Consider the following 26,047-nt stretch of genomic DNA (forward strand, 5'->3'; position numbering starts at 1 on the left):
ATTGTAAAGAGTGGCATCACCGAAAGATGGCTTGACACCCACTTTCCCAGAGGATCACTCTGGGGCCACTGTTTACCACTGGTCTCTTCATATCTAAAATAGGAAAAACATAATCTCTAAGTCCCAGGGAGCTGTAAGGATTGGAAAGTAAGATAATGGATGTAAAATAAACGTTTTTGACATGATTGGGGTACAATATAGAGAAGATTAGCATGGTCCCAGTGCAAGGAAGACATGCAGATTCTTACTAAAGCCACATGGCTGGGGCTGGTCCAAGTGTCCCTGGAACCTCACACAACTAGCTTCAAGAATTCGCTTTAGAGTGGAGTTGAGCTTTAGAACCTGAGGACATGTTTTACAAGTCTCTCCACCTTTTTTGCCATTTCTTGGTTTTGTGATGTTGCATCATGGTCCTGAGGAAATCTTTAGGAAACTTCCTTTCATCAGGAATTGAGATGAGTGTAGAACCTGAGAATGTTTATGCCAAGACAGCTTTCTGTTCTCCATTCAGCTGAGAAGACAAAAGAGCCTGATGTATCCAAGCCAGTGAGAAGAGTGAAGTTCAAAATGGTAAGAAAATATGTTTACAGGCAACAAGTAAATTGAAAACCTGCCTGCCCCCTGGGCTCTGAAAACCTGGCTCAGCTGGCATCTGTTGTCAGGAGGCAGGCTGGCATTCAGCTCGTGAACATAAAACGCCATGTCCCTTCTGTCCTTTTCTATAGGACAACCTGTCAATGCTCAACAGTAAAGGGCCACTGCCAGAGGGCATCTTCAGCAGGCCAGGCAGCATAAGTTCCTGCATGGCCCTGAAGCAAAGGCTGAATTCTGGAGACAGAGTCAACTTTGACAGAGGGTCTGTCCTCGTGGTGCCCGCTGTCTTAAAGGTAGGAAGGTCCTTGTATCATCCGATATGAATACACCGCGCCGCCTAGGGCAGCATGCCGTTTGCTCCATTACGAGGACTCAAGAGCAGCAATGGGCAGGAGATCATGAATCCCAAAACGGAAAGACATGTGTGTCACACAGTCCAAACCCATGTTGTTTACCTGGCTTGCTTTATTTTATTTGACACTGGGGATTGGACTCAGGAGCATTCTACCTTTGAGCTATGCCCCTTTTCATTTTTGTTTTGAAAAAGAATTTTTCCAGTCACCAAGGATCTTGCTAAGTTGCTGAGGTTGGCCTTGAACCTGCCGTTCTCCTGTTTTGGCCTCTCAAGTACTGGATCACAGGCATGCACCACCACACCCAGCTGCTGCTTGGGTTACCGAAAGCCTCATGTGTTAGATACATTGCTGGTTGATTTGACCACCCTTCCATCTTTACTTCTCACTCCATAAAATAAGAATACAGTCAATAATAATACTAGTGGAACACGTTTTTATTATTTTATTGATAACAATCAATAGTCATACATTTCAAGTCATACACCAACACTCTACAATGTTTACAAAAACAAGCATCTTGCCTTTGACTTCCTCATGCCTTCCTAATGAAGGCATACTAATTTGAATACTTTTTGTATCCAAAAGACATTTTTAATTTGGAACCTAGTTATAGAACTTGTCCAACATGAGAAAACATTTGTCTCAGAATGGATTAGAAGATGCTCAGGGCCAGCGAAACCCGCCTGTACCATCACCATGCCACCCCCTCCCAGACCTTACATCGCAGTGTTGCAGGCCCGCCACCTTTGGTGCCTTCCCTCCTCCTTACCACCTCGCTCTGCATCGGCATGCTCATCCAGCGCCCACAGTTCACTTACACAGTGACCAGCTGCCACCCTGAACCTCTTCTATAAATCCCATATGCCACTTCTGTACAGAAGCAACAATGTATTCGAATTCTGAAAATTCAGTAGATTTATGCAAAGAGTAGGTACGTTTTGAGATGATGCTGCTAAACAGAAAACACCTGGGTATATTTCTACACGAGGAAATAACCTGACAGAAAAAGAATTGTATCACCCTCTGGTAGTGGCAACAGCCTAAACAGAAACGTGGTAACGTGGTAATGAGGACCAACAGGTTCTTGAAATCATCTTAGAATCTCTTTCTGGATCTTACTGTATTCCCGTATTGGTCATCTGCATGAGGAACTGCTGGCCACAGGTATATATATATTGTGACTTGCAGCCAACCTTAGCTGTGCCGGGACCACAGCATGACATCTTGGTTGTGCACATAACAGGGCAGATGGCGCTTTCTATGAGCTACACTGACAAAAGTGTCTGAACACTCCAGAAGGATTTAGAATTACCCATCTCCAGACTTTCCAGTCTTTGCCCAACAGTACCCTGTCAGATAACTCGAGCTTGCTCTCCAGAGATGAATGTGTGGGCAGAGCCACACTGGATCTGCTATTGAGCCCCTGTAAGCAGTGGTCCAGCACCAAACGCCCTGGGAAGTTTTGCCTGGGTCATATCCTAGAGTCACCACCCAGCTCCACAATGGACTGGGGCCCAGGGGACTAGAGGAGAGGACACACTCTGAAGGCATGTAGGTTTAGTCCCATCCAACAAAGGTGCTTCCACGCCCCCAAACCTCCAGAGCCAGCCACAGTAGGAGCAGATTCTCTCTGCACATGTGGGTACCCCCTGTGAGAAAGTGACCCCCATGGCAATACTGTATGCCATAATGCAGTGGGCTGCAAACTTGTGTCCACACTTGACCCCATGCTCAACATGAGGCCTGGAATTAGCAGCAAATCACTTGGGATGATTGTGAGTGAACAGCTACTGTATTATAACCACAGTAGCTACCTAGAGGTACTTCCTGAGCTAGTTACAATGAGGGGAGTTTGGGTCTATGTAGTAAGACCAGTGAAACAAGTTGGAAACTTGGGCAGACAGCCAACAATCTGTTGCCTACAAGTTCAGACAGTTGAGTTTTTCCATAGTTAAGAGAAATGACAGATGAAGCTCCAATGAGTGTTCTCACAAGGAGCACACAGAGCTCAAGAGCAAAGGCCCGGCCTTGCTGAAGACCCGTGCATGAGCGCCTGGGGCTGTGTGAAGTTCATTTCTTTCACAACCTTCATGACTTTGGAGGCACAGCCTCCAAAGAAACAAGCAAAATGTGTATAGTTAAGTCTTCTTTGAAAACCAAGAAGACTCAGGCTGAGTCATCACCTGGCCTCATCAGTCTATACTGGTTTGCTTGAATGTCCCTACAGAGGGAGTTTTGGGTGAGGGGAGACTGTACCTTTATTCTCACCAGGGTCTGTGTCTGCTCTTTCTGCTTCTAGTTTTAGTTGGAATGAATCCACGCACCTGCTTCTGAGTGAGCCATGTTGGCGTGGGTCACATTTTGTGTAGCTGTGGAGGGAAGTGGGGACTAAACTACATTCCTAATTCAGTGTTTTCTTTGTAATTGCTCCAATATACTTACATTTTCTTCACACAACCAATATTATTTTTCTGTGTAAGGATTTTCTTCGAGACATCCAAGGAAGTGTATTCTCATCTAATCTCTATGATAAATGGCTCGGTATTGTTGAAAAAAGAAGTGAGGAGGAAATAGTAGCCACAGCAAAGAGGTAAGTGCAGCGAGAGCTCCCGTGACTGGACTCATGTCAAAGCCAGCACGCCTTGGAGGAGCTCCGGCTTGTGTCTTAGTTTTGTCCACTAAATTCCCGGCTGGTGCCCCAGTTTTGAGGCAAAGAGCTCTATGGCTATGAGGCAGAGGGTAACTCCCAACTTACTAGAATGATCCCTAGGGGGAAAATGTAAGGGAAGGGCTCTGAACTCTTGGCCCAGAGTTGAGTCTCTCAACAGGTGCAGTAGTTTTTACTGGACCGGAGTCAGGCTGAGGACTTACCTAAGTTCTCAGGGCATGGAAACCGAGTTTTGCACTCTGGTTTTAGAATGAAGAATACACACTGAAGAGTATGGTAAAAAGTAAGAGAAAATGTTATTTTGGTGCAGATTATCATGATAACAGGTCTAGCAGGATGTAGTGAATGAAAGGGTTTAAACTTTTCTAAATAGCAAAAGTGTGGCCTCCCTGGGTAAAATGCCAGAAGAAAGGGTGATGTAAGTAGACCTCTAGAAAAAGGACAACTGGGAATAGGGAAAGCCCTGCCATCTCCTGTGGAAACCCTTTTTAAGTTGGCTGAGATTTTCCTAACTAGCCCAGACATAGACAGGTGCAGGTGGGTTGTGAAGGCCTTGAATCAATGGAGAGAGGACTCACAGTGTTTTTAAAGTAAAGGTGTAAAGTTCTTACATGACTTGTTTCTCCTTTGACTGGGCAAGGAGAATAGAATTTTGGCTAATTGTTGCCATTCATTGTGCTCAAAGATTAACACACAACTATTTAGCTCTCATATCCCAGGCGCAAGTCTTGAATTGTTTGTTTGTAGGTTTGTTTGTTTATTTATTTTTCTTTTCCAGTTTCTAAAAAGCTTTGGGGTAGGCTGGGAGTGGCGGCGCAGGCTTGTAATCCCTGTGCTTGGGAGGCTGAGATGGGAGGATCACACAGGTCGAGGCCAGCCTTAGCTACTCAGTGAGGCTCTCGGTAGCTTAGTGAGACCCTATTTCCAAATAAAATACAAAATAGGTCTGGGAGTGTAGACCAGAGGTTGAAGGCCCCTGGGTGCCACCTCCAGACCCCCCCCCCCCACACACAAAGTTTTGGGGTATAAAAATTATTAGAGATTACTTATTTTTTTAAATCATTTTACTGTGACATGTGTGGGTATGGTTTTCTTGTGTTTAGCATATTTTGTATCTGTCCAGGTTTTTCAGTCTGTGGCCCAATACCTTCCTTGGTTTTTGAAAATATTTGGCCAGTATTTCTTTAAATATTGATTTTGCTCCATTTCCTGACCTTTTCCAGGTGTCTAGTTATATATATGCCAGACATTTTACTTCTTGTCCTGTGTTTCCTACGCACTTTTATGTATTTCTCTTTTTTCTCTTTTTCGTGGTGATAATTTTCATCACCCATAATTTTTTTCCTAGCTATTTTCTAGATAACAGCTTTTTGGTTCACTAATTTGCTTTCCCAATCTTTGTTTACTATTAAATCATCTACTGAATTCTTAATCCTTTCTCCCTCTGGTGTGGAAGATCAAACCCAGGGCTGCAAGCATATGCTCTCTCTGCCTGTGAGCGCTATACATCCCAGCCTCTATTTTTTTCTCTAGGAGACAGGGTCTCGCTGTATTGCCCAGACTGACTTACCTCAAATTTATGATCAGCCTGCTTGAGCCTCTGTGTAGCCTCTGTGACTATAGTTGTTTTTTTTTTACCACCCTTCCCAGTTTGACTTCTTAATATTGCTTTTGCTTGAAATAGATTCTGTTTCTTTGATGACAATCTGTTGTTTTATTCTAGAGTTTACCTTTGTAGTTGATTGGTCATAACAACCAGAGATGTAAAGTCTGGAGCTATAAATGCAGAGAAATTTCTCATGTCCCTCACTTCTTAACTAAGCCTATTTTGGTAATAGAATTTTGTAAACACCAAAAATAAAAAAAATCAGGGGTAGATAATGATGATGGGATGGTCATGTAGGCTGTCCCTGAAGTTGTATCAAAATATGCTTTTCAAGCCAGACAAATCTAAATCTTACTTTTTTTTCTGCTTTATGTTTTTTGAGCAATTGTCATACTTTTGTTGGTACAATGTAATTATGTAATTATGCATCGTAGTGAGATTCAAAGTTATACAAACATACAAGCATACATCATTTGGTGAATTTCCCCCTTTTTATACTCTTAACTGTTTACTTATTTGGTATCTCATTGGAGTGCAAGTGTTCAAAGTTGTGTTCTAAAGTTGTAAAGGAATCCTCTGCAGGGAAGTTTACAACTGACTTGGCTTAAATGTACTGTTCTCCAGCATTTATAATTTCATTTATTGGGAACATCAATTTACCATCATTGTTCCCTCACAGAAAGGCAGACACTCTCCAGATGTCTTCCAATAATGACCAGTTCTGTATCCCGATGTCAATAAAGAAGACCAATGGCCTTCCCGGGGATCCAAAGACAATTCCCGAAGGGGCTGTGTTAAGCTTTCACAACATCTGTAATCGAGTAAAAGTGAAGAGTGGATTTCTGTTTTGTCAGAAAACAGTTGAGAAAAAAATACTATCGAACATCAAGTAGGTGCATGAACTTTTAAAAAACCCTTTATTGACCTTCAGTGAAGGTTTTGCCTATTACCAATAAGTTGCTGGCATTTGTGTGCTCATCTTTATGCACATATATTGACACATGCTTTAACTTATTTTGGTTAATCTAGGACTGAAATGGCTGTTTCACTTGCTAAGTATATGTTTAATTTTGTAAGGAGCTGTTACACTTTTTAAATATGGATATACCATGTATATCAAGTTTTGCTTGAGAAACTGAACAATGAAGGTATCATGTAATTTTTTCTGTGTAAGTCTTATGTTTTGGTGCAAGAAAATCTGGCTGTATGATTCACTGCTTTTTATTATTATTATTTTTTTGGTGGTAATGGGATTCCTGGAAACCCTTCTGCCTCTGTGTTACACTCCCAGACCTATTTTATACTTTTTATTTGGAAACAGGGTCTTTTAAGCCAGCGCGGCTGGCTTCGAACCTGCGCGATCCTCCTGTCTCCGCCTCCCAAGCGCGGGGATTACAAGCGTGCGCCACCACGCCCGGCGCGATTCACTGCTTTTTGACTGTGGGGATTTAATTATAACTTTGAGATTTAGTTATCCAATATATGAAATAGAAGACTGCTGATAGACTTTCTGAGTCAGGCTTTTTTGGGTACTTATACATATCCTTTACATTCTAGTAACAAGGAAGTTGAAATGGTAGTATATTGTGAAAATACTTTGATTTACACATAAGCCTATTTTAAATTGACGGCCCAATTATAGTAGCTTAGTGTGTACTAATTCACCTAATGCTTTCGTTCCATAGTAATATCAGGTAGAAAATATATATAAGGCAACAATAATTTAACTCTTGTTGTTCAGTTAAAATGCAAAGTGATAGTTTAAGATCCAGAGTAATTGATTCCATATTAAAAGTACCCCATAAGTATTTTCATTCAGCAGTAAATTTAGAATTTAAAATGTGGTGTTCAAGTAAGAGCTCGTATGAGGGGGAAGTGAAGGGTTCTATGGAATCTTTTCACTATCACGTATGTATTAGTTCACAGATGCTAGCCTTAGCGTGTTAATGTTTTTCTGAATTCTAGAGACCTGAATCAAAACTTCCTCTCTAGAGTGCAGGTAAGTGGGTTTGGGTTTGCTCAGACAGCGTGGCCTATTTGTCTTGTTTGTTCGATAGGGGAAATCATTCCTCCTAGACAAAGCAAGCAAATTTTCCTGACTTTCTAAGGCTGGGGAAATAGTTATAAAAATAGTCCTTTGACCCCATGTGTCTGCAGATCTATATAGAATCACGTTTGTCCTTTTTTCCTGACGTTTTGTGTGCAGCTATGGTCTTTTCGGTACAAATACAGAGTAGAAAGTTTCAGGAGAGAAATGGGGAGGAACTGAGAGCTGCCGGAGCTGAGGCCAGGAACACTGCAGGATCAGAGTCTGTCCTTGCAGCAACCCTCGCTTTCTTCTTAAAAAAAAAATTCCTGGTTAGCACCGGGTACGGTGGGGTACATGTCTGAAATCCCAGTACTTGGGAGGCTGAGACTGGAGGATCACAGTTTTGAGGACAGCCTCAGCAAGTAGTGAGAGACTCACCAATGTAGTGAGACCCTATTTCAAAATAAAAAATAGAAAGGACTGAGGGTGTAACTTGGAGGTAGAATGCCCCTGGATTCAATCCCCAGTGCCGCAAAAGAAAAAGAAAAAAGGTAAGAAAAGAAAAGTCCTGATTACCCGAGTGTGTGGGGCAAGTCAGCCTCAGCAACTTTGCGAGACCCTGTTTCACATAATCATAAAAATAACAACAACAACAATAATAATAGTAATATAAAGTTGAGGGTGTAACTTGGAGGTAGAATGCTCCTGGGTTCAATACTCAGTACCAGAAGGGGGAAAAATCCTGCCTACATGGGTACGGAGAAGAAGGGTGGCTGCAAGGCTTTTGTCTTTTGTTGCATCATGAGGTCGAACAGACTTATGAAACTGACGAGGTATTTGTGCAACATAATGAGCAAGACTTTGTGCTGAAAAGGTAGGAGGCAACATGATTTGAGTGTGTGCAGGTTGGGTAGGTGTGGGACGCATACCGTATAATGATGCATTTGTCTTGTTTTTGTGTGTGTGCTGGGGATTGAACCATGGGCTTTGAGCAGGATAAGCATGGTTCCCGTCACTGAGCTACACCCCCGGCCCCCAGTGTGTGTGTGTGTGTGTGTGTGTGTGTGTGTGTGTGTATGCATATGGTAGAGACTGAACTCAGGGTCTTGCACATGCCAGGCAATAGCTCCACCACTGGGGCACATTCTTAGCTCCTCTTGCTCATCTTTTCAATGTAGTAGATTAGTAACTTAACCCAAAATGTTTCATGGATGCAAAGTTTTCACCATTTTTATGCCTTGCTAGTATGCTTTTCAGCAAAGGAAGTCATTGTCTTGTGCTTTTCAAGATGCATAAAAATGCAGTCAGGTCTTGGAGTTCAGTTGAGGGCAGTGAGAATGGGTGTACTTGCCTACTCAGATTGCTGCTCTAGATATCCATGAGAAGGTCCATCCCCTTTTTGTCTCCAGTGCTTCCAATCTTTCTCCCACGTGTTGGATTCAAATAGGTAGAGTCTCGTGCCGGGCGTGGTGGTGCACACTTGTAATCCCCGCGCTTGGGAGGCGGAGACAGGAGGATCGCGCTGGTTCAGAGCCAGCCTTGCTGGCTTAAGAGACCCTGTTTCCAAATAAAAATATAAAAATAGGTCTGGGAGTGTAGCCTGGACATAGAAGGGCTTCCAGGAACCCCAGTGCCAACCAACAATCAAACAAATAAACCCAAATAGGTAGAGTCTCTAGGATGTGTGAAAATTGCTTTCATTATCTTATTTTTGACTTGGGTTTGCTAGCACCAACACCATGCATAATGATAACTGTTTGGAAGAGCTGGTTATAATATTGATTTTTTTTTGTTTTTTCCTTTCTTTTGTAAAAATAAATTAAAATAAAAATTTCCCATGAGAATTCAGAAGTGTTTTGGGCCTGATGAGACATCTTTGTCTCTTGCTCATTTTTTCTGCATATCCAGCACCTGTGGTACAAACCATCCATTCCTGTCGGTGTGGGGTGTCCTATAATTGTGAAGGGAGTCCATTACACTCTTTGGGAGATTCTCAGATTAACAACTTATTTTGAAATAATTGCAGGTATAAGCCTGCACGCACATGCCCCGTCCCTCAGATTCTCTAATTTCCCTGTTGTTCCATTTGCTCCAGTCTCTGTGTCTCCTTTGTACCCATTGTCATTACTGGGTGTGGGAACCATCTGAGAGCGGGCTGTGCATGTGATCCTCCTTCATCCCTAGCCTCTGCAGCATTACTTTCCAAAAGGAGGAGCCTCTCCTTTATTGTCATCACTCGAGCGTTGTCTGGTGACAGCGGAGGGAAGATGTGGCCTGGTAATGAAGGCAGAGTGGTCCCGAGGGCGCCCGTCACCTCGCTCCCCACGCAGCTCACTGACCACCACGTGGCATCTCTTCAGACTCATCCCCCTGCTCTTTTCTAGTCCCCGCTCACTGCAGGTGTTGTTAAAGGTGATCACCTGGGCCTGTTGCTGTCTGCTGAACGTCACCACAACTCGGTGATGTTCCTCTTTGTACCTGATTGGCATTACAAGAGGAGACGCTGTGCCATTATTATAGAATCCTGTTCCTCAACAAACTCCACCGTCACCAACTCGTGATGACTCCTATGTGGGTCAGCAACCGCTGTTCTAGTTGCCAACGGGCGATTTTCTAATTATATTATCTTATAGTTTGTATTCTACAAAGCAGAAAACGTGCTTCCGTCATTGTCTCTTCTGCCTACTTGCTGTTTGAACATATGGACCTGATATATTTGGTCACATTCAGGAGTGATGCGTCCTCATCATTATTTATCTCGATGCCTCTCTTGTTCCTCACTTTACCAGTGGGAGACCATTCAAGATGGGGTTCTCCCTCATTATTCTGATGGATCCTCTCACTTTTTGATACTTCCTTGGCAGATCAAGAAGTGCCAGACTCATTGTATGCTTACTCTGCCAGCCCTGGAGTCAGCTCGTGTTCATTTCTTCATCCTGGTTGTGAATCTGCAGGTTCTGATGTGATTTCTTCCTCCTTTCTGCTCTATTTGAATATTCACTATCCTTACATGTCCACTTATTTGTGTGTCTCTTCTGTGCCTAGACATCTTCAAAGAATGTCTCCTACTGGAGTGATATCTCCCCATTTTTTTAAATTATTATTATTATTTTTTTTTTGGTGATACTAGGGGTGGAACCCAGGGGCTTTCTACCTCTGGGCTATACTCCCAGACCTACTTTATACTTTATTTGGAAACAGGGTCTCACTAAGTTGCTGAGAGCCTCACTAAGTAGCTGAGGCTGGCTTCGAACCTATGCGATCCTCCTGTCTCAGCCTCCCAAGTGTGGCGATTACAAGCATGTGCCACCACGCCGGCACTTCCCATTTTAAATTAAGTACTTTCCAGCTAACTCTCAGACACTTAACAAGGAAGGAAATGAACTGTCGTGAGGATATGTGTTTCCTTCGCTAAGTGGTAAGACATTTTCCCTCAGTGTTAAGCACTGATGATGCTTTTTTATCCTCTGGAGTACTTCATTCTAGCCTTTAGATTTCTGCTTAAAAAAATGTTTTTTGAGCCAGCATTCGGAAGGCTGAGACTGCAGGATTGCAGACTGTCTCAGCTACTTAGTGAGGCCCTCTGCAACTTAGTGAGACCCTGTTTCAAAAATAAAGAATAAAAAATAGGGTAGAAGTTGTAACTTGGAGGTCGAATGGCCCTGGGTTCCAGCCCCAGCCCCGCAAAAAAAAAAAAAAATAATAATAATAAAAAAGTTTTTTGGTCTCATTTGATATAGTAGCAAAATTACTATTAATTTCTTTGTTTGATTATTGGTGTTTTATATTCATATGTCATGATGGAGTTCAGAGTGATAGAGCCACACATGTACTCAGCACTTGGCAATCCTCTTCCCAACTCCCACCCTGCTCCCTTCCCTTCCCTGTGCACAGCACTGAGATGGGCATTGATAATTTTGTGCATGTTCATTGTGTCCACGGAACTGTTTCCTTCATCAAATCTCCCTCTTTCCACCTGCCTCCCTCCCGTAGGTCCCCTCCACCCTTCCACTAGAGTTTTTCCTTCTTTGTCTAGAGTCCCTTTTATATCTCAGTTTCTCCCTACCTTCTATTTATTATGGAAAATATCTGACCTTTTATTTTTTTGACTGGCTAATCTCACTTAGCATAATATTCCCTAGTTCCATCTATTTTCCTGCAAATTTGACATAATTTTCTTCTTTATGGCTGAGTAGAATTCCATTGTTTGTATATCCCATAATTTTGTGATCCATTCACTTGGTGTTGGACAGCTAGGCTGATTCCAAAATTAGGCTATTATTTATTGTGCTGCTGAAACATAAATATGTGTGTATGACTATAGCAGTCTGGTTTCAGTCCCTTTGGGAAGATACCCAGGAATGTTATAGCTGGGTCATATAGTAGTTCCATTTCCAGTCTTCTGAGGAACTTCTTCACTGATCTCCAAAGTAGCTGCACTAATTTACAATCTCACCAATGGAGAAATTAAAGAAGACCCTAGAAGATGGAAAGATCTCCCATGCTCTTGGATAGGCCGAATAAATATTATCAAAATGGCTATTCTTCCAAAAGTGATCTTTAGATTCAATGCAATCTCTATCAATATACCATAGTAATTCTTCTTAGAACTGGAAAAATCAGTCCTAAAATTTATGAGATTTAAAAAAGACCCTGAATAGCCAAAATGGTTCTCAGCAATAAGCACCAAAGAGGAGGCATCATAGTTCCTGACTTCAAACTATACTACAGAGCTATAGTAATAAAAACAGCATGGTATTAGTACATAAACAGACATATAGACCAATGGAACAGAATAGTAGATTCAGAAACAAATCCATACACATACTGCCAATTGATTTTTGACAGAGGAGCCAAAAACATAGGCTGGAGAAAAGATAGCATTTATACCAAATGATGTTGGCAAAACTTGTTATCCATTTGTAGAAAAATGGAATTAAACCCCATCTTTGCACCCTGTACAGGAGTCAACTCAAGATGAATCAAAGATCTGGAAATTAAATCAGTCATTTTGCAGTTACTAGAAGAGGGCATAGGACCAGTGCTCCAACATATAGGTACTGGTAGAAACCTCCTCAATAAAACCCCCAAGGCACAAGAAATTAAAACAAGGATTAATAAGTGCGAATGCACTGAATTGAAGAGCTTTTGTGCAGCCAAGAACCCTAATAGAGAGCCAGCAGAATGAGAGAAAATCTTTGCCAGCCACTCCTCTGATAGATCAGTAGTATTGATCACTGCTATTGAGTTAATGATCACTTAATTGTGTACAGCTTGACTAAGAGTTGGCACGTAAGCTAATTTGAAGACTCTGGTTGTCAACATTACCCAGGAGCTGTTATTTACACGGTTGTAAGAGGAGGAAGTGCAACCGAGAGACCTCACGAAAATGTGTGTTACTTGTTTAAAGGAACTTTGTTTTTGTTGTTGCCTTTCATGGACCCAGGGCCTCCTGCGTGCCAAGCACTGGCTCTACCACTGAGCAGTACCGCCAGGCCAATTTCAAGGAACCTTGAGCATTTGACAGGTCTCTTTTCCAAAAGGGATAAATAATTTCAAAACTAAATGAAAGAGGAACATAGAGAACCAGAACTATCTTTCTTACTACTCCTCAGTAGAGACTAACTTCCTTTGTAGACTAGACTTATATTAATCAGTAATTCCTTTTCTGTTTCCTTGTTTGAATTGGTACTTGATTTCTGCCTACAATTTCATCAACCTTCAAGGTCAACTGACACTGAATAGAACTTTGTTTAAAGTGGAATGATAAATCAGTATGTGTTTGTGTTTACAGTGGGATCATGAAACCTGGACTCAATGCCATCCTGGGACCCACAGGTGGAGGAAAATCTTCGTGAGTATAACACAAAATATAAGTCACCCTTTTCTGAGCAGTTCCATTGTCCTTTAAAAAAATCAGTTTTATGGGAGGAGTTATTGACTGATCTTTTACTCGCATGTCCAGTCTGGCTTGAGGTGCTACAGATAACATACATTTGGGCTACTGTTATGCCAGGAGTGTGGCATGATAAAGTAGCTGGCATCCTGTGGTTGGCCAGAGTATGAATTAATGAGAAGAAAAAAAGTAAGGGATTTTATTAAAAGTGGGGAGATGGAACAGAAAGTATAATCACAGACATGCATCTTAGATAAAAAAAGTCCATTACCTGGGTCTGGTCCACCAAGGTCAGATGACCAGAAGGGTCATTTGGGACATCTGTGCTACATAAGCTCATGTTGCTCTTCTTTTATATTTTGGGGCTTTCTAAGCGCATATAATGGAAAAGAAGTTGAGAAGTGTGTGTGTGTGTGTGTGTATGTGTGTGTGTGTGTGTGTGTGTTAAAATGTTAGTTAAACCATAGAATTTTGTCTTATTCATTTTCTATCTTGAGCAGAATTGGGATTCAGAGTAGTTGAGATATGGCTTGTGTTGGAGGGGGAAAAAGTGCCCTAACATTATGTCTTTTATAGGTTGCTAGATGTCTTAGCTGCAAGGAAAGATCCCCGGGGATTATCTGGAGATGTTTTGATAAATGGAGCACCTCAACCTGCCAATTTCAAATGTTATTCAGGTTATGTGGTACAAGTAAGTATTAGTGGGTTTCTCTTTTAGGTTAGTGCCTCGGCTCATACTTTAGTGTGCTTACAGTTGAACATAGGATATGCACATGGAAATAAATTTTTTTCTATTTTTTCATTTTTTTTCTGTATGTGTGCTACTGAGGAGGATTGAACCCAGGGGCACTCTACCACTGAGCTATGTCTCCATTCCTTTTTATTTTTTATTTTGAGACAGGGTCTCACTAAGTTACGCTGACCTCAAACCTGCAGTCCTCTTATCTGAGCCTCTCAGGTACTGGGATTACAGGTATGCACCACTGAGCTCAGCTGGAAATACCTTCTTTCACACCAGCTTTTCATAATCTCTCATTATATTGAGGGTGGAGGTAAAGGGAAAGGCAGAGAGGACCTGGAATATGACCCTGGGATCCAGTGGTATCAATCTAACTGTTAACAATTCCAAAGGGAAACCTGTTGTCCTTTTTTGCTATTCTTGCACTTTTTCCTCCCCCTAGAAGATACCCTGGTCAGTTCCACGTGCTCAGCCATCTGAGGGTGTCTGGTAGCATCCTAAGCCCCTGTGCAGCACGTGGGTGAGCAGGTGGGGGTGAAATGGTTTCGTGGGCTCCTCAGCTGTCTGCTTGTGGACTCACTGCCAGTTTCTTTGCCCTTAGCCAGAAATCCACCTTGGGTTTGTTATCTTCATGGATTAAGCTACACACACTAGAGTGATGGTCAGTGTGTCTCATTAAAACACCATTTGCTTTCAGGATGACGTTGTGATGGGCACCCTGATGGTGAGAGAAAACCTACAGTTCTCAGCAGCGCTTTGGCTCCCAACAACTATGACAAACCATGAAAAAGATGAGAGGATCAACAAGGTCATTGAAGAGTTAGGTCTTAACAAGGTGGCAGATTCCAAGTTAATGTGGAAAAAAAAAAAAAAAAAAAACCCTGGTAGTATAATCGACAGGAAAGAAACCTCCCATGCACATTGGTCAAGTCTTGGCTCATCAGATATCTTTGCAGTGTCTGCCCGCCCCCAACCCCCTTTTAGCTTTATTCTTCCTGTTTACCTCTAGGAGAATTTGTTCCCTTGCTTTCTTGAGGTATATTTTTGGAATTGAGATTCTAAGCATTCTTGCTCTGTATGTTTCAGCTTGATGTGACTTGACTTCTAAAACCATATTCTGTCATTAGGATTTACTTCTCACTAGCATAGTGATTGAATTCTTTTTCTAAAATCCTTCTTTTGGCAGCTTTGTCGTTCTTCCTTCTTCCATTCCTTCTGCCAATGTTTATTTCCTGGCTCCTCTGGTCGACTCTTTTAGGCTGAAGGGGTACTAGTAATAAAGAGTGGCAAGCAGCTTCTTTTGTGGGTTGTGTAGTACCAGGAAGAGGAAATGAGAAGAATAATGAACTTTATGACTGAATAGCTGGTATGAACATTTTGCTGAGCAGACATTTGGAGTTTGGGGTGACAGTGAGCTATTTAGAATGTAATGACTATGGTTTAGCACCCTGTGATCTCCCCTCCATAGAGGCAGTGAGGAATGGGTGGGTTTTTTTTTTTTGGCTATTTCTTCCTTTCATCTCTGCTGACAATCTTTTTTTAAATTTATTTATTTTTTAAATTGGTGCATTGTCATATATCAATCACATTGGAGTATAAGACTTGAGAGGATATACAAGCACACATCATCCAATTAGCCCTCCTCAAGCCACCATCCCATTCCCTCCCCCTCCCTTCATCCCACACTTCTTTGGTGATTAACTTTGATGCATTTGTTTATGTACCTCCTGCGTTTTAAAGAGGCTCCATCCTCCACTATTACATACCCTCTGATTGGTCACATTACTTGCTTCACTATAGGGCCCTTTCTATAGCTCAACCTCTTCCTGTTGCCCCTTTCCTCCTAGTTATTGCAGATTAAGAGAAGCATCTGATTTATATTTTCTGCGATATTTCCCTGTGCATGCTGCGTTGCAAGTACCGATCCCACTCTTGACAGCCCCAGTAGTGGCCTGGCTACTCAGTGGACTGATCCAGACCTCACTGGCTCAAGCAGCGGCCTTGCCTCATGGGAGGCCCCTGTTCTGGTCTCACTGGCCCCTACACCAGCCTAACCCCTCAGCTGGCTTCGATCCTGGCCTTGGAGGCCACAGGAGTGGCCCAGCCTAACGGCGGGCTCCGATGCTGGACATTGGCCCTAATCCCTCAGCAGGTTCCGCTCCCGGCCTAGGAGGCCCCAGCACTGGCCATGCCTCACGGCAGGCTCCGATGCTGACCTCGCTGGACCAGCACCGGTCTAACCCTTCAGCAGGTTGTTATCCTGGCTTCGGAGGCCCCATGACCGGCCTTGCCTCACGGCAGGCTCCGATGCTGGCCTCACTGGCCCCAGCACTGGCCTAACCCCTCAGCAGGCTCTTATCCTGGCCTAGGAAGCCCCAGTACCAGCCTTGCCTCAAGGCAGGCTCCGATGCCGGCCTTGCTGGCCCCAGCACTGGCCTAAACACTTGGCAGGCTCTTATCCTGGCCTTGGAGGCCCCAGTACTGGCCTTGCCTCAAGGCAGTCTCCGATCCCGGCCTCGGAGGCCTGAGCACCAGCCTTGCCTCACAGCAGGCTCCGGTGCCAGCCTCGCTGGCCCCAGCACCGGCCTAACCCCTCGGCAGGCTCTTATCCTGGCCTCGGAGGCCCCAGTATTGGCCTTACCTCAAGGCAGACTCCGATTACGGCCTCGCTGGCCACAGCACCGGCCTAACCCCTTGGCAGGCTCTTATCCTGGCCTTGGAGGCCCCAGTCCTGGCCTTGCCTCACGGAAGGCTCCAATGCCGGCCTCACTGGCCCCAGCACTGGTCTAACCCCTCGGCAGGCTCCAATCACGGCCTTGAAGGCCCCAGCACTGGCCATGCCTCATGGCAGGCTCCGATGCTAGCCTCACCTCATGGCAGGCTCCGATGCCTGCCTCGCTGGCCCCAGTACCGGTCTCTACCTTCGGCAGGCTCTTATCCTGTCCTCGGAGGTCCCAGTACCGGCCTTGCCTCAAGGCAGGCTCCGATACCGGCCTCGCTGGCCCCAGCACCGACCTAACCCCTCCACCGGCTCTTATCCTGGCCTCGGAGGCCCCGGTACTGGCCTTGCCTCAAGGCAGTCTCCGATCCCAGCCTCGGAGGCCCCAGCACTGGCCTTGCCTCACAGTAGGCTCTGATGCCGGCCTCTCTGGCCCCAGCACTGGCTTAACCCCTCGGCAGGCTCTTATCCTGGCCTCGGAGGCCCCAGAACCGGCCTTGCCTCAAGGCAGGCTCCGATGCCGGCCTCACTGGCCCCAGTTCCAGTCTAACCCCTCGGCAGGCTCCGATCCCGGCCTCAGAGGCCCCAGCACCGGCCATGCCTCACGGCAGGCTCCGATGCCGGCCTCGCTGGCCCCAGCACCAGCCTAACTCCTCGGCATGCTCTTATCCTGGCCTCGGAGGCCCCAGTACTGGCCTTGCCTCTCGGCAGGCTCCGATGCCGGCCTTGCTGGCCCGAGCACCGGCCTAACCCCTCGGCAGGCTCTTATCCTGGCCTCGGAGGCCCCAGTACCGGCCTTGCCTCACGGCAGGCTCCGATGCTGGCCTCGCTGGCCCTAGCACTGGCCTAACCACCCAGCAGGCTCGGGACCCGACCTCGAAGGCCCCAGCACACCAGCCTTGCCTCATGGCAGGCTCCGATGCCGGTCTCGCTGGCCCCAGCATCGGTCTAACCCCTCGGCAGGTTCCAATCCCAGCCACAGAGGCCTCAGTACTGGCCTTGCCTCACAGAAAGCTCCGATGTCGGCCACTGGCCCCGGCACCGCCTAACCCCTCAGCAGCTTCCGATCACTGTCTCTGTGGTTATTATTTCAAAGGTTCCAGGTGTAATGTATCAGATATCTGCCTCCCCTGAGTACTGGCCACTGCCATTGCCACTGCCTCCACCATTTCAAATCCTTCCCAGGCTCTTTTTCCACTCTGAATGTTGTCCAGTGTTCCTAAGCATGCATTATGGTAGCATTCGACATTTGGTGTAATTTCTCCAAAAAATTAAGGGTGGTAGGATCCGGTTTCTGCTTCTCCTGAATACCAGTCTCCACCGCCATCGCGGAGACTTCTTTCAACACCGCCTTTCTCCTTGGTCTCCGCTAAACTCTCTCCTTACAAGTGATGTCTGAGATTCTTAACAATATAGAGAAATAGCTGTCCTCCTTCACGGGGAATTTTTCCATAAGTTCCAGGGCATTTAGATAAGTTTTGTCTGCATCTCCAGTGTCCTGGCATCCATAACGGCTTTCTAAACTCTCCGATATTTTTCTTTTTTTTTCTGTTCCTTTTTTTTTTTTTTTTAAATAAGAGACGACAGTATATGTGGTTTGAGGAGGTAGTAGGATCAGGCACTCACTCAGTAGCACTGTAACCCGGTCGGTTTCCCCATGGGTCCAGAGTGCTCCGCACTACTCCGCCTGGGGCCCAGGGTCCCGCTACCCGGCCCGGCTGGCATGCTCCGCGCGACCCCTGCCCGGAACCCAGGGTACTGAGCCCGGTTTCTCCAGGGGTCTGGCATGTTACGCACAGTTCGGCAATGGGCCCAGAGTCCCGTGACCCAGGACCCGGCTGGCGTGCCCCGCGCGAACCCCGCCCGGAACCCAGCGTGTTACGGGGCCTGGTTTCTCCAGGGGTCTAGCTTGCTACACTCAGTTCGGCCCGGGCCCAGAGTCCAGTGACCCGGGCCCTGGCAGGCGTGACCCGCGCGACCCCCGCCCGGAACCCAGCGTCTCACTGTGCCTGGTTTATCCAGGGGTCTGGCATGCTACCTGCTGACAATCTTTTATGTAAGGTGTATTTTGCTATATTTTGTTTGGAAGAATAATTCTGAAATGCTACCATTAACCACTTATTGTTGTTTTTTGAGTAATGGAGTTTTCTTTGCTTTAGCTATGTTTATTTGCTTGATTTTGTCTTTCCAGCAAGGTACTTTCTTTTACAATGATGATGATGATGATGATTTTGTAATGTCAGTGAATCCAGAGCAAGTGCTCTACCACTGAGCTACATCTCCAGTCCTGTTCTTAACCTTTAAGCATTCATTTCTCTAAATTGTTCATTTGGATTTCCAGGGAACATGTACAAAGGCAGTTGTTAACTTCTAAGAATTCATGTAATTTCATTGACTGAGATAATTTTGACCTTTTAAATAAAACTTGAAAAATATAGAGAAAATCGACCGCTATAATGATATGATTATGAGATACTTAACATAAGAGAATAATTACTAACAATTTTTGTTGTGGTACTGGGGATTGAGCCAAGGGGCATTCTATCTCCAAGCTACATCCCCAGGCCTATTGTATTTTTATTTTTGAAGCAGGGTCTTGTTAAGTTGATGAGAGTCTCACTACTTACTGAGGCTGTTCTTGAACCTCAGATCCTTCTGTCTCAGCCCCCCAAGTACTGGAATTATAAGTGTGCACCACCATGCCTGGCTCTAATAGACCTAGATTTCTCAGTAGTTAGCATCTTATCCCATAATCTTTTTATTATTTATTTATTTATGTATTTATTTGCGGGTCTGGGGACGGAATCCAGGGGCATTCGACTTCTGAGCTATACTCCCTGCCCTATTTTTTATTCTTTATTTTGAAACTGGGTCTCTCTGAGTTGCAAAGAGCCTCACTAAGTAGCTGAGGCTGTCCGCGAACCGCGATCCTCTGGGTTTCAGCTTCCCAAATGCTGAGATTAGAAGCGTGCGCCACCATGCCTGGCTTATCCCATAATCTTAATAGCCATTTCTTACTGAAGTATTTTAAAGAAAATTATATCTTACTTTGTCCCTAAAAAGTCATTATGCACCTGCAAAACACAAAGCCAAGAGGCTAAGTGTGTGGTTTAGTGGTAGAATATGCTTTTGCAAAGTGTGAGGCCCTGGGCTTCATCCCTAGCACCAAATAAATAAGTAAATAAACATAAAAACAAAAGAAAAAGGACATTTGGCTACCTAACTGTAATATTATTATCAATGAACAAAAGTCTTCATGTCATCAGCTCTGTCAAGCCCACATTCATTCATCTTCCTCAGACTGTCTCCAAATTTCTCTTACTGTGCAGTTATTAATGGGATACAGCCAAGGGTCAGGAGTAGCCTGTGATTATTATCTCTTTGGAGACTTTGAATTTCAGAATTGTTTTCTACTTCCTGCCACCCCAAAGCCTTCTAACTCCTCTTGGCACACATGCTGAAATTGACTGGTTGAAAAGATTAAGCCAGTGCTCTGTGGAATATCCCACCTTCTGGATTTGTCTGAAAGGATGAATTGGGAATTCTGCAGTGAGTTAGAAAGTGGGCAGCATCAATTTGGAAAGCTTTCTGTTGATTGAAAGTGTGTTAATTTGGTATATATGGTATTATATATAATATGGCTCCAAGGTCCCCCACTTCTTATAAGTCCACTGGGGACATTTGGTGTAGATAGTTTGTGAAGAGGGGTTTGTTAGGTGACTAATAAATTATTAGAGATGCTTTCCTCTTTCCTCTCCTTTATTTATCTCCTGTTTTATGCTGTGATCTCACTCTATCAGGGCCATTTCTGCTCATATTCTAACTTGCTATTTGTTTGTATGTGGTATTGGGGATTGAACCCAGGGGCATTCCACCTCCTAGCTACACCCCCAGCCCTATTTTTTATTTTTTTATTTTGAAACCGGTTCTCACTGAGTTGCAAAGGGCCTCATTAAGTAGCTGAGGCTGTCCATGAACTGTGATCCTCCTGTCTCAGCCTCCCAAATGCTGGGATTACAAGCGTATGCCACCATGCTCAGCTTCTAACTCGCTATTCATTTATTTATTTTTTGTGGTACTAGGGGTTGAACCCAGACACATTCTACCTCTGAGCCAAACCCAGCCCCACATTTTATTCTTTATTTTGAAGCAGGATCTCACTAAGTTGCGAAGGGCCTTAGTAGCTAAGGTTGCTGTGATTCTGAGATCCTCCTGTCTCAGCCTCCCAAGTGCTGGGATTACAAGTGTGTGCCGCTACACCCAGTTTTAACTTACTATTTTAAACTCTATATTTGACAGGATAAGGAACCTATAGAACCATTAAAAGCATGGACTTCATCTCAGGTTACACACTTAGTAGTTTTGCCCAGTGCATCTGGTAAAGGGAAACTGACTCCTTCTCCCAGGTATTCCTTTACTTGCTATTGTGCAGAGTGAGAATGAAGAGCTAACATGTCTCTAGCAGGACGGGCTGAATGATAGTGATCATGGTTGTTCCTGTTGATAATGACAGTGATTTGCGTTTTAGGTTGGAACTCAGTTTCTCCGTGGTATGTCTGGGGGAGAAAGGAAAAGGACTAGCATCGCAATGGAGCTGATCACTGATCCTTCCATCTTGTTCCTGGATGAGCCCACAACTGGCTTAGACTCAAGCACAGCAAATGCTGTCTTTTTACTCTTGAAAAGGTGAGTGCAAGTGCATCAAGAACATTGCTCTCTCTTTTCTTTCCTTTTTTCTTTTCTTTCTTTCTTTTTTTGTGGTACTGGGAACAGAACCCAGGGGCATTTTACCTTCAAGCTACACCCCCAGCCTTATTTGTAATTCTTTATTTTTTGAAACAGGGCCTAACTAAGTTGGGAAGAGCCTCAGTAAGTAGCTGAAGCTGGCTGCGAACCTGGATGCTCCTGTTTCAGCCTCCCAAGTACTAAGATTACAAGTATACACCACCATGCCTGGCTATTTCTTTCTTACTTTTCTGTGTGTGTGTGTGTGTGTGTGTGTGTGTGTGTGTGTGTGTGTGTGTTGATTGAACTCAGGGATATTCTGCCAGGCTATACCTCCAGCCATATTTTATTTTTTATTTGGAAACAGGGTTTCACTAAGTTGCTGCTAGCCTTGCTCCTGCAATCCTCCTGTCTCAACCTCCCCAAAACTGGGCTTACAGTTCTGTTATTTATTTAACATCTGATCTCTTCTTGTACCTGGTATTCTTGGTACAGGGGATTCAGAAGTGAATGGCAAAATTTCTTCCTTCTTTGTTAGAGGGAAGCAACCAGTGAACATCAAAGTGTTATCAAGCAAGATGAAACAAGAGCTCAGGAAGGAAGGCTGTGGGGGTGGGGAGCTGGTGGAAACAGCAGGGGGTTCAGAGAAGAGCTCAAGTGTGTACCTGCTAGCTGGGAGAGAGGGAGTGAAGCCTGCTCTCCCTGGCAGAAGAGACCTCTAGCTGGAAGGAGCAGGCAGTGGTCCCAAGGCAGAGCATGCCTGAGGTGTGTGGGACATCAGAGACTCCAGAGGGGCAAGGACCCAGTGAGTTGAGGAGAATGGGAGTGGCTACTATCATCACTCCACCACTGCCCGCGGTTTAGAGGCAAAACTTACTTTCCATCCATCCCTGGGGGCTGAACATGGTGGTCGAGGTATCCACGGGTGTTTCTTCCCAGGCCTGTCTCACTGGCCTGTGGTTGGCCACCCTCTCCCTTTGTGCCCATGTCCTAATCTCTTAAGTGGACATCTGCTCAGTGATACTTTTGTTATTCATGACCTCTTGAAGATTGTCTTCAAATGTAGCCCCATTCTGAGGCCACCGTGGGGTTAGGACTTCAGCCTGTGAGTTCTGGGGAGGCCAGGCTTCAGTCATCACAGTTAGAATTGACACAAGCTGCGCTGAGTTGGTGGCAGCTACACAGACCTCGCAGGCTGCTGTGAGAAGTGGGTCCTTTTCTGTCACTGAGGACCATGGAGGGATCCTGAGAGTGTCAGAGCAGTGCTGTGGCTGTGGGGAGGCTGTGCAGCTGGGTAGGTTGAGAGCAGATACAGGAAGGAGCCATGAGGGTCTTGGGGCTGGAGTAGGATACCCACGGGGAGCTGGAGCAGGGATCCTGTGCCCGTTTTCAAGGCAAAATCAACTGGAAGGGCCCGGGAACTGGACCTGGGCTGTGAGGACCAAGACACGCACTCCTGAGGAGTGGGCCTCAACTAGCAGAGGAATGAAGCCAAAACAATGACATCTCCTTTATCAAGAAAGGAGACTGTGGCAGGAATGATTATAGGAGAAATTTCAAAAGTTTAGTTTTGAACAACTTCTCAAAAATGAATAAAAATAACCTCAAGCTGACAGGGCAGCTCCAAGAGCAAAGCAAAGAACTCTCTCTGCCCTCGCCTGGCTCCCCACCTTTGACACACTCTGCTGTCTTTGCTGCCCCCCATTTCAGCCTTGCATAGGTTTCTTCCAGCTTGATGCTTGGCACCCCTAAACACTGCTTAGTGAACACTTGTAGGAGCGAGGACACCCCATCGCATTAGCCTTCCAGTGAGGAGGACCATGAGGATGGCTTCCCAACCATGGAGTCCTCAGACTCCAGTCAAACATCACCAGTTTCCAGGCTGTCGCTCTTCTGTCTCAGGATCCTCTGCAGAAAAATATCTTTTCTAGTTTTTTTTTTTCCTAATCTGTAACACCTCCTCAGTCTTTCCCTTGTGAGTGTGTCCTTGCACGTCCCAGTCCATGTCCTGGGGTGGCCTTAGCTGGATCACTGTGTGCCAGGTATTGACTGGGGCCAGGAGCTGCTGCTGTGTGCTCCTGGGTGCCACACCTGGGCCTGCACCCCAACAGGTGGTGTGAACCTCCATCATCTCACCTGTTACTGGGTGAGATGATGAGATGCTGGGCTGCTCTGCTGCGAAGGACTCCTTCCCTTTTGTACTTGATTAGCATTTTGTTGGGGGGAGACAATGGTGTGTTGTGGGGCTGTCCCATTCCTCATCTCTCCCACCAGCTTTAGTGTGCTAATAGCTCCTGCTCGGTCTCGGGGTGGCTGCCTAACACGCAGTGCTGGACATTCTATGAAAGGAAGAGTTCCCTCCTCTCCTATTCAGTTCCCATTTTGTACAATAGGTGATAATCTGTTAGTCACTATGTAATGATCTGATTAACCCTGCTTGGCCAGTGGAAGCCATTTCAATGTGCCTTTTTTTTTTTTTTTGACATCTCCCTAATCATTCTTCAAAAATTCTTTACTTTCTGGTTACTCGGATGTTCCAGTCTTGCTTTGTACTGTGCCTGGATGAGCTGTTTCTGCGAGGAATAATCTGGTTGTGTAGTGTGCTCACTGCTCTTGGAGTAGCGTTGCTTCTAGATGTTTTATAGACCTAGGAAAAACACATTACACACACACACACACACACACACACACACACACACACACACAGGTAATATATAGATAGCTGGGCTTGGTGGTATATACCTGTAATCCTAGTATGTAGGAGGCTGTGACAGAAGGATCACAAGTTTGAGGACAGCTTCAACAAGTTAGCAAGATCTTGTTTCCAGATAAAAAATAAAATAGGAGCTGGGCGTGGTGGTGCACACTTGTAATCTCCATACCTGGGAGGCTGAGATGGGAGGATCTGGGTACTTCGTGAGGCCCTCTGCAACTTAGTGAGACCCTATTTCAAAGTAAAGAATAAAAATTTGGCTGGGGATATATGAAGGTATAATGCTCCTGGGTTCCATCCCAACACCCCAAATATAAATAAATAAGTAAGTAAATAAATAAATAAATAAAAATAGGGCTAGGGTATGTGTAGTGTGCCCCGGACTTCAATACCTAGCAGTATGCCCCTGAATTCAATCCCCAACACCACAAAAAAGAAAAAACACCAAACAAACCAAACCCAGAGTTCATAGTAATATTTTGTCTCCAATCTTAGACCTCCAACTTATTTTGAGTCTTTGCTGTTTCTAGTTTTTATAAGTAACATCATACAGTGAAAGATTCAACTACCATTTTATCAATATATTTGTTCATTTTCTCAGTCAACTAGTTGAATTGTTTAGTCCAACTAGTCTCCAAATTCTCTGGCCTCTGCCTCTGTCCATCACCCTTGGAAACTCCTGTCTCATTTTCTAAGCTGCCAAACACAGTAGCTTCCTGACTTCCCCTCTCTATCACTGCCTTGCTTTCTCTGTTGCCCACGGTCTTGTGAGCAAGACTTTATTTTAGGAGGGAAGAATCAAAAAGATGATGGGGTTTTAGATGCTGTAAGGCTAGGATGTCCGCTGCACATAAAGACACCAGGCTATGGATCGGTTAAGGTTTTGTTACGAATATATCCATGACATTTTTATTACCTTTAACTCTGTTAAGAGTGTTCATTAGAAAATGATGGCTGACTGGTGCAGACTCTCATGACTATTTCCTTTGTTCTGTCTGGTGTAGTACACAAGCATCTGGCCTCACGCAGAGCGTTCTGCTCAGTTCTTTTCAAGCACCACTGTGCAGACTTATCACCTGGCGTCTGGTTAAAGTGCAGAGCCTCTTCCATAGGCCTGAAGTAGAGTCCAGGATTCTCCACAGGAGATTCTAAGAGGAGATACTGACACTGACGCCCCTGCCCCTCACACCGCACTCTGAGCGGCAGGGCCTTCATGCTGTCCCACATCCCGCTCCAGGTCCTTGCCAGCTCCCTGCTTCCTACCCAGTAAAGTTCCAGTCTGAGTGAAGGATTCATCATGGGCCTGTTTTTCTGCAGTCTCTTAATGAAATTCTTCACTCAACACCAACACACACACGCGCGCGCGCACACACACACACAAACACACACACACAAACACACGCAGAATCGCACACTCCTTTCTCTGTAGATTGAGCTTCTGATAGTTTTCCAAATAGACTGTTTAGTTTCACACTTTACTCACCTTGTTCTTACACCTTGAATACCTTTTCCTTCTTTCACTCCTGTTGGACCTTTTGACATTCTATTTATTATCCTCAGATTGGCCTATAATTCTTCTATTTTGCTGCAAGGAGCCCTTAGATATTTATATCTCACACTGTATTGAAACTATTGATCTTCTGGCCTGATTTTCTTTGAGGTTGCACACCCTTGGACACATGCTGATGAATAGTAGGTGCTATCAAATGCTTACAATAGTTATTTTTCTCATAAGTTTTTTTTTTTTTTTCCAGGACTGGTGATGGAACCCAGGGGCATTGTACCTATGAGCTACACATCTAACCCTATTTTTTAGACTTTTTATTTTTGAAAGAGGGTCTCACTGAGTTGTGGAGGGGCTCACTAAGTAGCTGAGGCTGTTCATGAACTGTGATCCTCGTGTTTCTGCTTCCCAAACACTCATAAGATTCTTAATAAGTTGTTTTTTTGGTTGTTGTTTTTTGTTTTGGCAGGTCTAGGGATGAAACCCAGGGGTATTTGA

The 26,047-nt window shown here is 44.7% G+C and overlaps 1 protein-coding gene across 1 annotated transcript in view; it reads left to right on the top strand.

Moving 5' to 3' along the window:
* Window positions 1-5,922: 5,922 nt before the first annotated feature.
* The window catches only part of LOC308264059 (broad substrate specificity ATP-binding cassette transporter ABCG2-like), a gene marked incomplete at both ends in the record, with an annotated part of 99,467 nt that continues 79,342 nt past the window's right edge, over window positions 5,923-26,047 (top strand). The window contains 4 exons of the mRNA XM_080697202.1: window positions 5,923-6,113; window positions 13,048-13,107; window positions 13,726-13,840; window positions 14,586-14,738. Of these exons, the coding sequence (XP_080553328.1) occupies window positions 5,923-6,113; window positions 13,048-13,107; window positions 13,726-13,840; window positions 14,586-14,738 (519 nt within the window). The remainder of the gene's footprint in view (window positions 6,114-13,047; window positions 13,108-13,725; window positions 13,841-14,585; window positions 14,739-26,047) is intronic.

Source organism: Muscardinus avellanarius, assembly GCF_963383645.1.
Source record: "Muscardinus avellanarius genome assembly, chromosome: 6".
Classification (NCBI taxonomy): domain Eukaryota; kingdom Metazoa; phylum Chordata; class Mammalia; order Rodentia; family Gliridae; genus Muscardinus; species Muscardinus avellanarius.